The sequence below is a fragment of the Ranitomeya imitator genome, chromosome 1 (genome assembly GCF_032444005.1).
Source record: "Ranitomeya imitator isolate aRanImi1 chromosome 1, aRanImi1.pri, whole genome shotgun sequence".
Taxonomy (NCBI): Eukaryota; Metazoa; Chordata; class Amphibia; order Anura; family Dendrobatidae; genus Ranitomeya; species Ranitomeya imitator.
The window spans coordinates 635610289-635626868 of NC_091282.1; the positions used below are offsets into that span (position 1 = coordinate 635610289).

The 16580-nt window shown below is 40.0% G+C and overlaps 1 protein-coding gene across 2 annotated transcripts in view; it reads right to left on the reverse strand.

The window, feature by feature from the left end:
* The window catches only part of ADAMTSL4 (ADAMTS like 4), a 186169-nt gene that overhangs the window by 150710 nt on the left and 18879 nt on the right, over positions 1-16580 (reverse strand). For both annotated transcript variants that reach the window (XM_069727043.1, XM_069727052.1), the window contains exon 2: positions 2139-2205. In XM_069727043.1, the coding sequence (XP_069583144.1) occupies positions 2139-2204 (66 nt within the window). In that variant the 5' untranslated portion in view covers position 2205. The remainder of the gene's footprint in view (positions 1-2138; positions 2206-16580) is intronic.

A 16580-nucleotide genomic window follows, 5' to 3' on the forward strand; every position in this document is an offset into this window, starting at 1 on the left:
AACCAGAAGCTCTGGACAGCACAGGCTCTGATCAGCCACTTAGATTTGGGTGGCTGGGATCTACAGTGCCGTCTAGTCTGGCAGTATTGGTGTGTGTGCTGTCCAGGTGGAGAAGCTGCCAGATATAGCTTTGTGCTTCCTTGGTTTAGGTCTGTGTTTTCTGCTCCAGTTTAGTACAGTTTAGTATAGTGTTTTCCTGTTTTGACCTTGGCTTATTTACTGAGTTCTCCTACTTGATGATTTTGTACCTTTTGGATTTGACCCGGCTATCTGTCTATTCTTCTTGCCAGCTTACTCCACCGAACAGCAGCTGACTCTGTGGCTCTAGCCAAAGGACCCATGTGTAAATCCAGATCCCTCTATAGGGGTTAAAGGGTGAAAGCCATGGCAAACCCAGGGTTCTGGGAAGCAGAGTAGCTTGCACCAAGCCTGTTTGTGGTAGACATTTTAGAGCTGCCAGGTAACAACTGACAGCCACCTGTGGAATATGGAATCAGTAGTAAGTTATAAGCTTTCCCTTGCATTTGTTCTATGCTGTGCTGTACGTTCTCAGGCAGAAGTTGGGCACTAACGCACTTCTAAGAGATCTTTTAAGCAATTTGAGAGGGTCCCAGGACTCAGAAATAAAGAGCCAAAAACATAAAAAAAATTATACAAAACTTCACCACCGCTTTAAGCTATGAGAACTGCTAAATTGGAGATACCAACAAATCTTTCGGCACTCCTGGACTGAAGATATCAGCCAACCTATGGGTACTACCATGCTAAAGCGACCAACTAATCTATGGCCAATATTAAAATGAAGATATCTAAAAGACAAGGAAGGAAACAAGAATGTTTTCAGATGCAGTATACCACTGAGTATTAGGCTATGGTCACACGCTGCGTTTTTGCTGCATTATTTAATGCAAATTTTAATTTGCGTTTTACAGTACCAGCAAAAGCTATGAGAGTCCAGAAGTCTCATGCACCCACACTGTTTTTCTTTCCTGACTGAATTCAAAAACTGCTGCGTTTTGAAAACTGCAGCATGTCACTTCTTCCTGCATCGTTGTAGCTTTTTTTCTCTCACTGAAAACAATAAGTGCAAAAACGCAGTAATATGGCAGCAAAAACCACAGATATCAAGTTTTCTGGGTTTTTAGTAAAAAACAAACAAACGCATGTACAGCAGTATGTGAAACCCATTTACTTTTATGATTTTCTCAAGTTTAAACCATAATGTCTTGGTCTCCTCACCTGAGAATGGCAGTTAGGATTAGTACAGTTTAATTAAATTAGTGAAATATGTGAAGTAAACATTGGCCGACCAAGGAGTGAGATTGAACAATACCTGTCCAACTCAAGGGCTGACCCTTCAAAGTGTGAAAGTATACAGTGTCCAATAAACTCAATGCTCTGCCAATGTCTCAGGTAAACTATTCCTGACCAATTCACCTCGCCCCTCTGTTACATTTGTAATTGTGTATTTTTTCATGAACTCGTGTACTTTTTTGTTCACATGAATCACTAATAGTCACTATTATTCAGACATAAAAATCTTTTTACACTAAATAATGTGATCAAATTGCCCTTTTCTCCTAATTGGTTTTATGGTTTCACATATGTCTTGCACTGGTGACCTGTGTTCATGCTTCTTTGGTGGGAACAAAGCTGAACTTTGGGATCCTGAAAAACGCAGCAAAACCTGCTTTGTGTCAGCAGTTTCTTTACTGCCAAGAGAGTAGGGTGCCTGCAGAAAAAAATGCAGCAAAAATGTAATGTGTGAGCATAGCCTTCCCCTCTTAATAGTATTCCTTTAAGTCATATAAGATTAGTGAGGCTCCAGCACCCGACATCATCTGTTATCACCTCTGGCAGTGGTGGGATGTAAAACTGATCTTCAGTACCTTGAAGCAGCTGCAAAACATGGAGCTCCATGAACTGTGTATATCTGCTAGGAGGCGTAAAAAGCTGATTTGTGGGTCTGCCAAGGGTCTCCCACCACCTCATGATCATACATTGGTGACCTAACCTGATAATCTTTAAGAAATTTGGAGAATCAATAGGAAACACCACTAAACATAAACTGAGCATCACTACTGCCTTGATGACAAATTTTGGGCGAGGGAATCATCTCGTGTCCTCCTCAAACTCACTTTTTCATTCCCATGGCAAAGATGAAGGATCAACAGGTGAAGAAACAAGGATTGTAAACTTGACATCCTATGGAAATAAAGAAAAGACAGGATTACTTATAAGGGACTTTACAATCATCCCAAAATTCAGGACTACAATCCATTCTAGTAGAGGTGTTCTCAAACTATTCTGGTCCGAGGACACATGATAAGATTGAGCTACTCCCAAGGGCAACAATAAAATGCTAAATTTTACATTTAGGGTATATTGAAAATATAAGTGCGAAAAGTGGAGTCTTTACTTTCGGGACTCAAACTACTCGAGAGAATGATATTCTCCTTGTCCCCTATTTGGCACTGCAGTGAGGAGACCACGTATGTAACTCTACTGTAGATATTGGAAATATTTCACAAAATAATGAGCGAAACGCTGACAGATGTCTCTTTCTCTTCACCTCAGCTACATCTTTCTGGAGAGTTAAGGAGCCATTTCTTCCCATACATCATCGCTACTGTGATATGAAAAATAACAAAGAGGTTCCTGAAAAGCCAACACTACTGTTATAGCTTTATTTCACGAACGATCCTGTAGGATCTTATTTTACCATATCTTAGGATTGTTGGGGCTCAAACCAAAAAAAATCAAAAAAAGACCTAAAAGAATATGCTTTAATATCAATAATTAAAACTTGTTGGGGCTCATCAAGGTTCACCACATATAGCTGCGGGGTTCTCTCCAGTTTTCCACAGTCCATAACCCACCCTGCGATAATTGAGAGAGTCATGTGCAAGAGTTGGCATGACTTTTATCACAGGGAAAATGCAGTATGTAGGTTGATCAGAAATTTCTCCTAGTTGTTGGTTTGAAAACAACATGTGCTTGAATCCCTTACAGTGAATGACATAACCCTAAGGAAGAAGCCTTAAAAATATCACTTCCATAAATGATGGATGATGGGCAACAGATTTAAGCACAAAAGGAATGACAGAAATGAGAAAAGCACGTCTACTGTCTGAGTCATCTTCGAGATGCTTTGATTTATATGTGGCAATGTTTCTGACTTTCCACAATCTGAAAATAGTAAAATACAAGCCTAAACTTGTTGGTCAAGGTTGGTCAAGTTGTAGCGTAGGCCAAGTGACAAAACGACCCATGAGACTCAACAGCAGACATCCATACTTACGGATGATTCCCTTTTAGGTCTATTCCCTTCTGAGATGAACTAGCTGATGGTTATTTATCCAAATCACTTATATAATCCTTAGTATAGTGTTTTTAAAGTATTTGACGTCATTATGTAGAAATTTTGAACCTCTTCTCAAAGAACTGTCACATGTCCCATTTGCCCCACCTCGCGTGCGGGCAAGATAGAAAAGTGGAACTCAAATAGGAAATGTCAACATACAAGGTGGTCACTCCCTGTCTTTTTTTGGACAAAACTTTGTAAAAACTGAGTAAGCAGATATATTACTCACAACCCAGTCATAAAATATTACAACACAAGCCTCTAATAATGCAGAAGTACAAAAAAATAAACAATAAAAAGAGCCAATTACTGTAATAAGATCAGCAATGATTCATGGCAGAAATGGCAGTAGCCTCTGCACAGAGAACACTAGTGTCTGTAAAGGGGATTACAACATGACTTAGGCTAAGACGTCAAAAAAGAAACTCCATTTGCAAACGCGTTTCAGGAATTTTACCCCTCTTTAGGGCAAAGTAGGGGTACGTTATCTTCTTGTTCAAAGTGCCAATTTAAAATTTGCTACTTGCTTAGTCATATTCCCACGGGAGCATTGCAAGGCCTTACAGTCTCCATATGCCAAGGTGACGATCTTTACAAGAGGAAACGGTACCCCTTAGATTTATACAACATCTAATAGTCATCTATGCTGATATAAACCGCTCATATAGTAGATCACATAAAGCCTACTGTAGGCTTTGTCAGGAGGTTGCTTTCTGTGTGTGTACTAATTGTGGAGACTACTATAGTCACATTATCTTTAAACCTCTGCACTCACACACTTTATTACCAATGTATATGATTTGTCATTTATATAGGCATTTTTTATGTAATATACATAGTGCCTAATATAGAGATATTCTCTTTGATAATAATTTTCAGCACATCTTTGTGTGTTAGCCTAGTATTTGTCTTGTGACAGTCTATATATTTATGAGAATATATGCTTGCATAATTGTGGGGTATATAGTATTTTCTGCTTCTGTTCCTCATTTACTAGTATTTGTAAATTGTGTGGCCACCTATTGAGGTATACCACTGTACGTATTGTTTGTGTGGCCACCTATTGAGGTATACAACTGTACATATTATTTGTGTGGCCACCTATTGAGGTATACCACTGTACGTATTATTTGTGTGGCCACCTATTGAGGTATACCACTGTACATATTGTGTGGCCACCTACTGAGGTATACAACTGTACGTATTATTTGTGTGGCCACCTGTTGAGGTATACCACTGTACGTATTATTTGTGTGGCCACCTATTGAGGTATACAACTGTACATATTATTTGTGTGGCCACCTATTGAGGTATACCACTGTACGTAATATTTGTGTGGCCACCTATTGAGGTATACAACTGTACATATTATTTGTGTGGCCACCTATTGGGGTATACCACTGTATGTTTGGTTTGTGTGGCCACCTATTGAGGTATACCACTGTACGTATTGTTTGTGTGGCCACCTATTGGGGTATACCACTGTACGTAATATTTGTGTGGCCACCTATTGAGGTATACAACTGTACATATTATTTGTGTGGTCAACTATTGAGGTATACCACTGTACATATTGTTTGTGTGGCCACCTACTGAGGTATACCACAGGACATATTATTTGTGTGGCCACCTATTGAGTTAAACCACTGTGCGTATTATTTGTGTGGCCACCTATTGAGGTATACCACTGTATGTATTATTTGTGTGGTCACCAATTGAGGTATACAACTGTACATATTATTTGTGTGGTCACCTATTGAGGTATACCACTGTACGTATTGTTTTTGTGGCCACCTATTAAGGTAAACCACTGTACGTATTATTTGTGTGGCCACCTATTGACGTATTCCACTGTACATATTATTTGTGTGCCCACCTATTGAGGTATACCACTGTATGTATTATTTGTGTGGCCACCTACTGAGGTATACCACTGGATGTATTATTTGTGTGGCCACCTATTGAGGTATACCACTGAATGTATTATTTGTGTGGCCACCTATTGAGGTATACCACTGTACATATTATTTGTGTGGTCACCTATTTAGGTATACCACTGTACGTATTATTTGTGTGGCCACCTATTATTATTATTTTTTATTTATATAGTGTCATTAATTCCATGGTGCTGTACATGAGAAGGGGTTAAATCAAAATACAAATATCACTTAGAGTAAACAAAACTAACAATGACAGACTGGTACAGAGGGAAGAGGACCCTGCCCTTGCGGGCTTACATTCCTATTGAGGTATACCACTGTACGTATTATTTGTGTGGCCACCTATTGAGGTATACCACTGTACGTATTATTTGTGTGGCCACCTATTGAGGTATACCACTGTACATATTATTTGTGTGGCCACCTATTGAGGTATACCACTGTACATATTATTTGTGTGGCCACCTATTGAGGTATACCACTGTACGTATTATTTGTGTGGTCACCTATTGAGGTATACCACTGTACGTATTATTTGTGTGGCCACCTATTGAGGTATACCACTGTACATATTATTTGTGTGGCCACCTATTGAGGTATACCACTGTACGTATTATTTGTGTGGCCACCTATTGAGTTAAACCACTGTGCGTATTATTTGTGTGGCCACCTATTGAGGTATACCACTGTATGTATTATTTGTGTGGCCACCTACTGAGGTATACCACTGGATGTATTATTTGTGTGGCCACCTATTGAGGTATACCACTGAATGTATTATTTGTGTGGCCACCTATTGAGGTATACCACTGTACATATTATTTGTGTGGCCACCTATTTAGGTATACCACTGTACATATTATTTGTGTGGCCACCTATTATTATTATTTATTTATATAGTGCCATTAATTCCATGGTGCTGTACATGAGAAGGGGTTAAATCAAAATACAAATATCACTTACAGTAAACAAAACTAACAATGACAGACTGATACAGAGGGAAGAGGACCCTGCCCTTGCGGGCTTACATTCCTATTGAGGTATACCACTGTACGTATTATTTGTGTGGCCACCTATTGAGGTATACCACTGTACGTATTATTTGTGTGGCCACCTATTGAGGTATACCACTGTACGTATTATTTGTGTGGCCACCTATTGAGGTATACCACTGTACTTATTATTTGTGTGGCCACCTATTGAGGTATACCACTGTACATATTATTTGTGTGGCCACCTATTGAGGTATACCACTGTACGTATTATTTTTGTGGCCACCTATTGAGGTATACCACTGTACGTATTATTTGAGTGGTCACCTATTGAGGTATACAACTGTACATATTATTTGTGTGGTCACCTATTGAGGTATACCACTGTACGTATTGTTTTTGTGGCCACCTATTAAGGTAAACCACTGTACGTATTATTTGTGTGGCCACCTATTGACGTATTCCACTGTACATATTATTTGTGTGCCCACCTATTGAGGTATACCACTGTATGTATTATTTGTGTGGCCACCTACTGAGGTATACCACTGGATGTATTATTTGTGTGGCCACCTATTGAGGTATACCACTGAATGTATTATTTGTGTGGCCACCTATTGAGGTATACCACTGTACATATTATTTGTGTGGTCACCTATTTAGGTATACCACTGTACGTATTATTTGTGTGGCCACCTATTATTATTATTTTTTATTTATATAGTGTCATTAATTCCATGGTGCTGTACATGAGAAGGGGTTAAATCAAAATACAAATATCACTTACAGTAAACAAAACTAACAATGACAGACTGGTACAGAGGGAAGAGGACCCTGCCCTTGCGGGCTTACATTCCTATTGAGGTATACCACTGTACGTATTATTTGTGTGGCCACCTATTGAGGTATACCACTGTACGTATTATTTGTGTGGCCACCTATTGAGGTATACCACTGTACATATTATTTGTGTGGCCACCTATTGAGGTATACCACTGTACATATTATTTGTGTGGCCACCTATTGAGGTATACCACTGTACGTATTATTTGTGTGGTCACCTATTGAGGTATACCACTGTACGTATTATTTGTGTGGCCACCTATTGAGGTATACCACTGTACATATTATTTGTGTGGCCACCTATTGAGGTATACCACTGTACGTATTATTTGTGTGGCCACCTATTGAGGTATACCACTGTATGTATTATTTGTGTGGTCACCTATTGAGGTATACAACTGTACATATTATTTGTGTGGTCACCTATTGAGGTATACCACTGTACGTATTGTTTTTGTGGCCACCTATTAAGGTAAACCACTGTACGTATTATTTGTGTGGCCACCTATTGACGTATTCCACTGTACATATTATTTGTGTGCCCACCTATTGAGGTATACCACTGTATGTATTATTTGTGTGGCCACCTACTGAGGTATACCACTGGATGTATTATTTGTGTGGCCACCTATTGAGGTATACCACTGAATGTATTATTTGTGTGGCCACCTATTGAGGTATACCACTGTACATATTATTTGTGTGGCCACCTATTTAGGTATACCACTGTACGTATTATTTGTGTGGCCACCTATTATTATTATTTTTTATTTATATAGTGTCATTAATTCCATGGTGCTGTACATGAGAAGGGGTTAAATCAAAATACAAATATCACTTACAGTAAACAAAACTAACAATGACAGACTGGTACAGAGGGAAGAGGACCCTGCCCTTGCGGGCTTACATTCCTATTGAGGTATACCACTGTACGTATTATTTGTGTGGCCACCTATTGAGGTATACCACTGTACGTATTATTTGTGTGGCCACCTATTGAGGTATACCACTGTACGTATTATTTGTGTGGCCACCTATTGAGGTATACCACTGTACATATTATTTGTGTGGCCACCTATTGAGGTATACCACTGTACATATTATTTGTGTGGCCACCTATTGAGGTATACCACTGTACGTATTATTTGTGTGGTCACCTATTGAGGTATACCACTGTACGTATTATTTGTGTGGCCACCTATTGAGGTATACCACTGTACATATTATTTGTGTGGCCACCTATTGAGGTATACCACTGTACGTATTATTTGTGTGGCCACCTATTGAGTTAAACCACTGTGCGTATTATTTGTGTGGCCACCTATTGAGGTATACCACTGTATGTATTATTTGTGTGGCCACCTACTGAGGTATACCACTGGATGTATTATTTGTGTGGCCACCTATTGAGGTATACCACTGAATGTATTATTTGTGTGGCCACCTATTGAGGTATACCACTGTACATATTATTTGTGTGGCCACCTATTTAGGTATACCACTGTACGTATTATTTGTGTGGCCACCTATTGAGTTAAACCACTGTGCGTATTATTTGTGTGGCCACCTATTGAGGTATACCACTGTACGTATTATTTGTGTGGCCACCTATTGAGGTATACCACTGTACATATTATTTGTGTGGCCACCTATTGAGGTATACCACTGTACGTATTATTTGTGTGGCCACCTATTGAGTTAAACCACTGTGCGTATTATTTGTGTGGCCACCTATTGAGGTATACCACTGTATGTATTATTTGTGTGGCCACCTACTGAGGTATACCACTGGATGTATTATTTGTGTGGCCACCTATTGAGGTATACCACTGAATGTATTATTTGTGTGGCCACCTATTGAGGTATACCACTGTACATATTATTTGTGTGGCCACCTATTTAGGTATACCACTGTACATATTATTTGTGTGGCCACCTATTATTATTATTTATTTATATAGTGCCATTAATTTCATGGTGCTGTACATGAGAAGGGGTTAAATCAAAATACAAATATCACTTACAGTAAACAAAACTAACAATGACAGACTGATACAGAGGGAAGAGGACCCTGCCCTTGCGGGCTTACATTCCTATTGAGGTATACCACTGTACGTATTATTTGTGTGGCCACCTATTGAGGTATACCACTGTACGTATTATTTGTGTGGCCACCTATTGAGGTATACTACTGTACGTATTATTTGTGTGGCCACCTATTGAGGTATACCACTGTACATATTATTTGTGTGGCCACCTATTGAGGTATACCACTGTACATATTATTTGTGTGGCCACCTATTGAGGTATACCACTGTACGTATTATTTTTGTGGCCACCTATTGAGGTATACCACTGTACGTATTATTTGTGTGGCCACCTATTGAGGTATACCACTGTACGTATTATTTGTGTGGTCACCTATTGAGGTATACCACTGTACGTATTATTTGTGTTGCCACCTATTGAGGTATACCACTGTACGTATTATTTGTGTGGCCACCTATTTACGTATACCACTGTACATATTATTTGTGTGGCCACCTATTGAGGTATACCACTGTACGTATTATTTGTGTGGCCACCCTTGGTAAAAGTTCCTTTTAAAAACACATCAGTGACTAAATCTAGTTGCATATCTGGCCCAAAATAAAAGTTAAAAAAAGATTTTACTGCTTGTAAGTAACCATTGTGAAATATCTCAACAAAAATAATGAAGCAAAATTTTCCAATATCGTTATCTGTAAACCACCATCCGGACGAGACATAAAGAAAACAAATGTTCTTCTGGTGTCGTGTGTGGGAAATATGATATTCTTAATAAATTTTGCTTATCTTTTTTTATGCGGTTTAAGGAAATCTAAAAATTAATTAGAGACTTCTACCACTCATAGAGCACTCACTGACGTTCCCCAAAGGGACAAAAAACATCTGTGAATGGTCCAGGTCTATGCTGGGACCTGCTGAGAAGTTCCTTTTTTTTGTTTAATGTGGGGTCAGGGAATTGATCTGCAGCACTGTCTACATCTTCTTTCTTCTTCATCTGGATATGGCCGGGGTCACACTTGCAAGTGCAATGCGAGAAACTCGCACATCAATACTCGGCACTCTGACCCCAGCCATATCCAGATGACCAAGAAAAACTCTCAAGATGCTTCTAGAAAGCACATCTTCTCCGGTAGGACTCCAATTAATTAGGGAGGTGGACCTTCGTATAAAACAGCTTCATTGAATAAATCATCCAGTATATGCAGAAGTATTTTGGACACCTTAGATAAGATAAACCATACAAAGCTCACAATCCTAGATTTCCAGACTGTATTCCAATATATATTCCCTGGCTGGTCTTGGTCCATAGTTTCACCCTGTGAAGAAGAAGGTGTGGTATTTTTTATATGTGCTTTGTATGATGTCTGCTCATGGAGACACCCATGTGCGTGCTCCTCACGTCCTGTCTTCATACCGAGAGACTGTGAAACACAAACACAGCTGCATTTCTGTCACAAGTCCAATATTTTATGTAAAAGTTGCATATTACACGTCGCTGAGTGATTTGTAACTCAGCAGACACCATTTAACTACCATCACCTGGTCACATCTGTTCGGAAAGTATCATTACCCACAATTTCCTATCTCTACATTGACCAAGACTCCAAGGGTAAGTTAAGACTTTGCATATTTGGTGCAGACTTTGACAACGTGTAGATGACATTTTCTACTATCTACTTAGCAGATATGGTATTATGCGGAGATTTTATGAGTGGAAAATCCAAATTTAACACATCAATTTGATGCCAATTGAATTGGTGTAGAATGTTAGGAAATTTGATGGACAGATTGAATTTGAACAATTTGAAATTCAGTTATCCCCCCAAAATTGCTCACAGACAGCAAAATATTGTATGAGCTAGAAAAGTCTAACGTAACCTCAGCTGCAGTCACTTGGGCTTCCCCATAACTTCTTTCAGCTATCAAACATATAGTATGAAGCAGCCAAACAAGAGGAACTAGCATAGTGCTATAAAATCAGAGGCAGTGAATGTAGCAGCTAAGTTGTAGTGAATCTGGATAATGAGAGAACATCACAGCTCACAGCTTAGCAAAAGATATAAGGAAACTTAAAACACTCTGTGAACATTACAGATAGTGTGCAACAGAATCGCAGTGTTTGCCCACAGACAAATACAGTGGACATTACTAAGGCTGTGTTTGCATTAAAGAGCTTGAATATGCTCAGTACAGAACTAGGAAACCTCAGATTGTCACACACTTGATTTCAGGGAAATTGCAGGGTTTGCCGTACTTGGCAAATCGATTCGGTGCAAATCAAATTTTGCAGAAAAATTGGACAATGAGGGTGAATTTCCCAAGATTTGCTCATCTTTAGAACTGACCATAAAAGTGATTCTCAAGTGAATGATATTAAGTGTTTTGAACCATCTATTGGTCCTGACCAATTAGATAATTGAGGTCTTCACAGCCAACTGGTAATGGAAAAGCCCTGTGACAATTACTAAATTGCACCAAGACAATTTACTACTACGTTCTCCAAGATGCCGGAGCAATAACATACGGTAGGTACTCTGGAAGTAGGTCATGACTCTTCTCACCCAAGTGTCAGGATCAGTAGATTCTTGAAGATCACTTGCCCTCTTAGAAGCAGAGAAGATATACCAACCCATTCGCAAGAGTTATGTATACTACTAAACCCACCACCTGTACAAGAAGAGGAAGTGCAATTTTTTTTCCGAGTAGTACAAAGTACCCTGGATTACTACACACACCTGCACTTCTTAGATCTAATCTTGATATTGCGTTTATGGATCAGCATTTTAAAGTTTTTCTATACTTTTTGCATATTAGACAAGTTCTTCCTTTGCACACTTTACATTCTGATAGCTTGTACAGTGGTTAAGCGTAGGAAGGGCCACAGAGGAAGCTGCCCTGGGTGCAACATTTCAAAAGGAATGTAAAAAAATACCATTGCCATGAAACATGCCTTGGACTTCTGTGCAGTTGTCCCAGTTCTTCAGGCAAGAGGAGCTTTGAAATATACCGATACAGCTGGATCGCGTGGTAGAGCAGGGAGTCATAGGCTTTCTGCTCTACCACTCTCTGTCCTGTAGGCCCACAAAACATCAATGTCATATCGCGCAATGATATCTATGAATTGTTCCGCTCCTGCTGGTGCGCTTTGGGTAAAGGGGAGAAGACTACTCAGTTACTTGGATTATGGAGAATAAACCTTATTCTTTTTGTGGTGGAGTAGAAACAAGGTGGCATTACTACTTTTGAGGGGTCATATTATTTGCCTTTCCCCGGGTGATGACAAACCACCGTACATTACAGAGAAAGTAGAACCATTCACAGTGACTTCTAAGCACCAAAACTGCCTTGTTGGGAGTTGATGCCAACAGTTGGTTTAACTCTAGGTTTTCATATGTATGGAAAGTTTCAATGTGTCGACCGAACAATGCTTTGGATGATCATACGGCCGTCGGCCATATCAGGCATGTCTCTCATATACAAGAGCACTCCTGTGTTGTCTTTGAGAAAGTCGCAGGCTGGCATATCGGTCAGAGGCTTTTCTCATGGAGAACAATGTGAATGACAGTCTGAAATCAGACATGTTCGATTAACATCTCTCCCAACCATAAGTCAGCTAGCACCCTATACAAATTAGACCAATGGCAAAACCCATCGATATTGGCATGTTTGGCTGACATTTGTCTAATGTCTATGGGGTGGGTTAAGAATTGGTTCATGGAAAAAACAAAGAAAAAATGGAGCGCACCACCCAGGTAAATGAGTCACCGCTTTATTAGAACATAATACAAAGACAGCAGGGAGGGATGTGAACAAATATGGACGATGGCCGTTTCGTGTCCTAATAAAGCGGTGACTAATTTACCTGGGTAAGTGCGCTCCATTTTTTCTTTGTTTTTTCCATGGACATTGTGTATTTTTTCCTGGATGCAGCACCCTATTGGTAATTATAAGGATATTTTTCGCTACAGCACATAAAAGGTTGGATTGTATTTTTTTTTTGGGGGGGGGGGGGCAGCTGATCACAGCGGTGCAGAGGTGCATTTTTGCTGTTCATACGTTAGAATTGGTTCAATTGCTACAACTTTAGGACCCCATGGACAGTATTGAAAGCTAAACCCACTGGTGACTTGTGGAGGTCGAAGGTTACTCTTTTTAGACTAATGCCCAGATCTTACTTTCCAGGACCATCACAAGCTCTGATCTCAAGTGAAAACATGAATGTTACATTTGGATGAGTTTATTATTGGGTACTATGAGATATGGAAACTCAGCCCAACTGGAGTAAAGTCCTGTACAGCATCGTTGGACGGAGAGGGTATATACCTTGGACAGGGAACAATATATCAATTTCCTACTAAATACCTCCTGCAAGCTGTGTAAACTCTCTAGTTAAGCAAATACTGTAAGAGGAAAGAAATGAGACATTTTGAATAAAAAAAGTCTTTGTCAGCCCGGTCATTGCCCAAAGCCCTGAGTGTTTACTAATAGTCTAAAATCCATGCCTGAGAGTCCAATTTACATTTGAGAAGTCCTACAAAGAGGCCTCTATTGAGGAAGGGAACAGTATGATCGCTCTATGAATGTTCTTAGTGTGCGCAGTACATGGGTTTGATCCCGTGTTAGTCATCTCATGTTAAGTGTCCTCCTGTTTACAATCAACCAAGTATAATGTGGTAGATCCGTACCAGAAATGATGAAGAAATGTTCCAACCTTTTTAGTATCACGGTCAAGACATCAAACACTGCTGTGGCAGATGTATATCACTGAGAAAAGATGAAGAGCCCCTCAGAAAAGCTGCAGGTTTCCCATGTCAGTACCTTTTTACATCTCCTTTTGGCCACCCGTGAAGGGGAATATTTAGGGTATATTCTGGTTCTACTTTATTGCTTGGATTTTGATGTGGAAAATATGGGCCAATATTTTCAAAGCAGAAGGTTACCATTTCTCCTAACTTGGTTTACAAGAAGTGGCTTGGTTGTGGATCTCAACCTCAAAAGCCATCCATGACGGGTAGTGAAATGTGATGGTACTTAACGGAGGTAGCCATTTTGAACTACAAATCAGCGAAAGAAAACCAAGATTTTGCATCGGATTTCTCTGCTGATTCCAGAACAAATACAACACATTTTCTGAAGGTCAAAAATACTGTTTCAAATATTGTTCCATATAGACAGTATACTGTGCCATAAGATGGGTTGCCAGCACCCACGGCAAGACAAGTATTGTGCCCCCTTAAAATAAATAGTGCGCTCTTTAGTATTAATAAGCCCTCTAAAAATAGTAATGCCATCTTTGAACCATTCCGCTCTTAGCTGAATGAGCAAGTCCTCTTCTCCTCTGCACACAGACTGGGCCGGCACAAGTGGTGATGTCCTTCCACCATCTGCATCAGGACCCTGACGTCGTGTAGGCCATAGGTCTACATCAGTTTGCTTCCTACAAGTGGTAGAGCACTATGGCACCATGCTCTATGACAGGATTCAACTGTATTGAGTGCCTGGGGCATCTGACCAAAAACCCGATGCATGAGAACTGCCCGGATTGTCAGTGCTTCTTACCTTTTGAAATGCACCCCTAAGAAATTTGCTCCCATGGTAGCTGCGCCTATGGCACTCCCCAAACTTTGCCATTGGAGTTCTGGTTATAACAGAATTCAAAAACACTACAATTAAACAAACCAGAGCAGGGCCAGGAGGAGGATGAGGAGGAGGAGGACAGTCCTACAACACAGATTCATTTACGGTAGTTTTGTAGAAAACTGGGCAACGACTCCATTATTTGCAAATTTTACTCCAGGATCGTCACTGGATGAAAGCGCTGGGAATCTGCATCACATGAGAACAATGACCTTCAAGTGACCTCCAACCAGGACATTTTATTTTGCAAATTGAAAAGGAAGACTGTAATTGCCCAGGCATTGTTCAAGTGACATCCAGCGGAGAATGAACTGGCAGAGATCTATCTGTGACTTTTATTAGAGAAGTTATCATAAATAGACCACCTGGCAGAGGCTTGTAAGAACTGAGCGGCTCTGCAATGTGGAGGGAATCTTCAGCTCGCAGCTTAGGGTGGGGAAACAATTGCAACAATATGAAATGACATAATCTGTCAACGGGATGAGTATTATGAGGAAGCGCCACAATCTTATACTGGTGTGACGGCACGTTAAAGAGACAGCAGCAGAAAACATAACATGTACATAAAAACAAATGCAAAGTCCTTTTTGCAACTGGGATCCATTACATTTTTTGTACCATTTTGCTTTTACAGGCTCTTTCTCTTCCTACACATTCAACGTTGATGTGGTCTGTGGTCATTAATTAGAGGAGAGAAGGTGAGAAAAAGACCGATAAAAGATTAACAAATTTTTCCCCCCCATTTTTCAATCTGAAGGAGCTCACTGATTAATCTTCTGTTAACTCATTCAGCACTCTGTAAAAGACACAGAGGCTATAGATGGCAAACAGTGCAAACTTTTTAATAAAATCCAATTACAAAAATGATTTAGAACCCCAAACGCATGCATTTAAATAAAAAAAAAAAAGTCCCCAAAAGTGGACAACCCACTTTAATTTGCAAGAAAGCTGGCTGACAACTACTGTCATCATTGTTACTTTTACAGGACACCTAGTTCCTGTTCTTTGCTCATGTACCCAAAAGCAAATCTGAGTGGCAGCCCCTGTGGTATGACTCTGAATCTGAACTGTCCCAAATCTAGAAGATTATGGTGGAATTCCAATAATACCCGACCAAGATCAATATTCAGAGAAATGGACCAGATGACCCAAGAGGTCCCTTCCAACTCTAGCAACTCTATCATTCTATTTAATGACAGCTAGTTAATCATTGAGGCTCAGTATGTGAGTGAGGTATTCCATTTTGCAGCATGGAACCAAAGAAACCACTCAGGGAAATTAGAACTATTGGTGTCAATGTTCCTCGGACCTCGATCACCTTTCGCCTCCACACTGAGTGCACACAGCATTTTAACAGCAGAAGCACAATATCCAGGAATGTTGCTGTGAACTGGTTACGACAACACAGCCTTCCAGTATAAACACTTGTCTCTTTCAGGCTTTCAGTTGTTAAACTGGGAAAAAATGGTGGCATAGGTTAACCAGGAAATTGTTACATAGTAAGCCTAAGGGTACCGTCACACAGTGCAATTTTGATCGCTACGACGGCACGATTCGTGACGTTCGAGCGATATAGTTACGATATCGCAGTGTCTGACACGCTCCTGCGATCAGGGACCCCGCTGAGAATCGTACGTCGTAGCAGATCGTTTGAAACTTTCTTTCGTCGTCTAGTGTCCCGCTGTGGCGGCATGATCGCATGGTGTAACATATATCGTATACGATGTGCGCATAGTAACCAACGGCTTCTACATC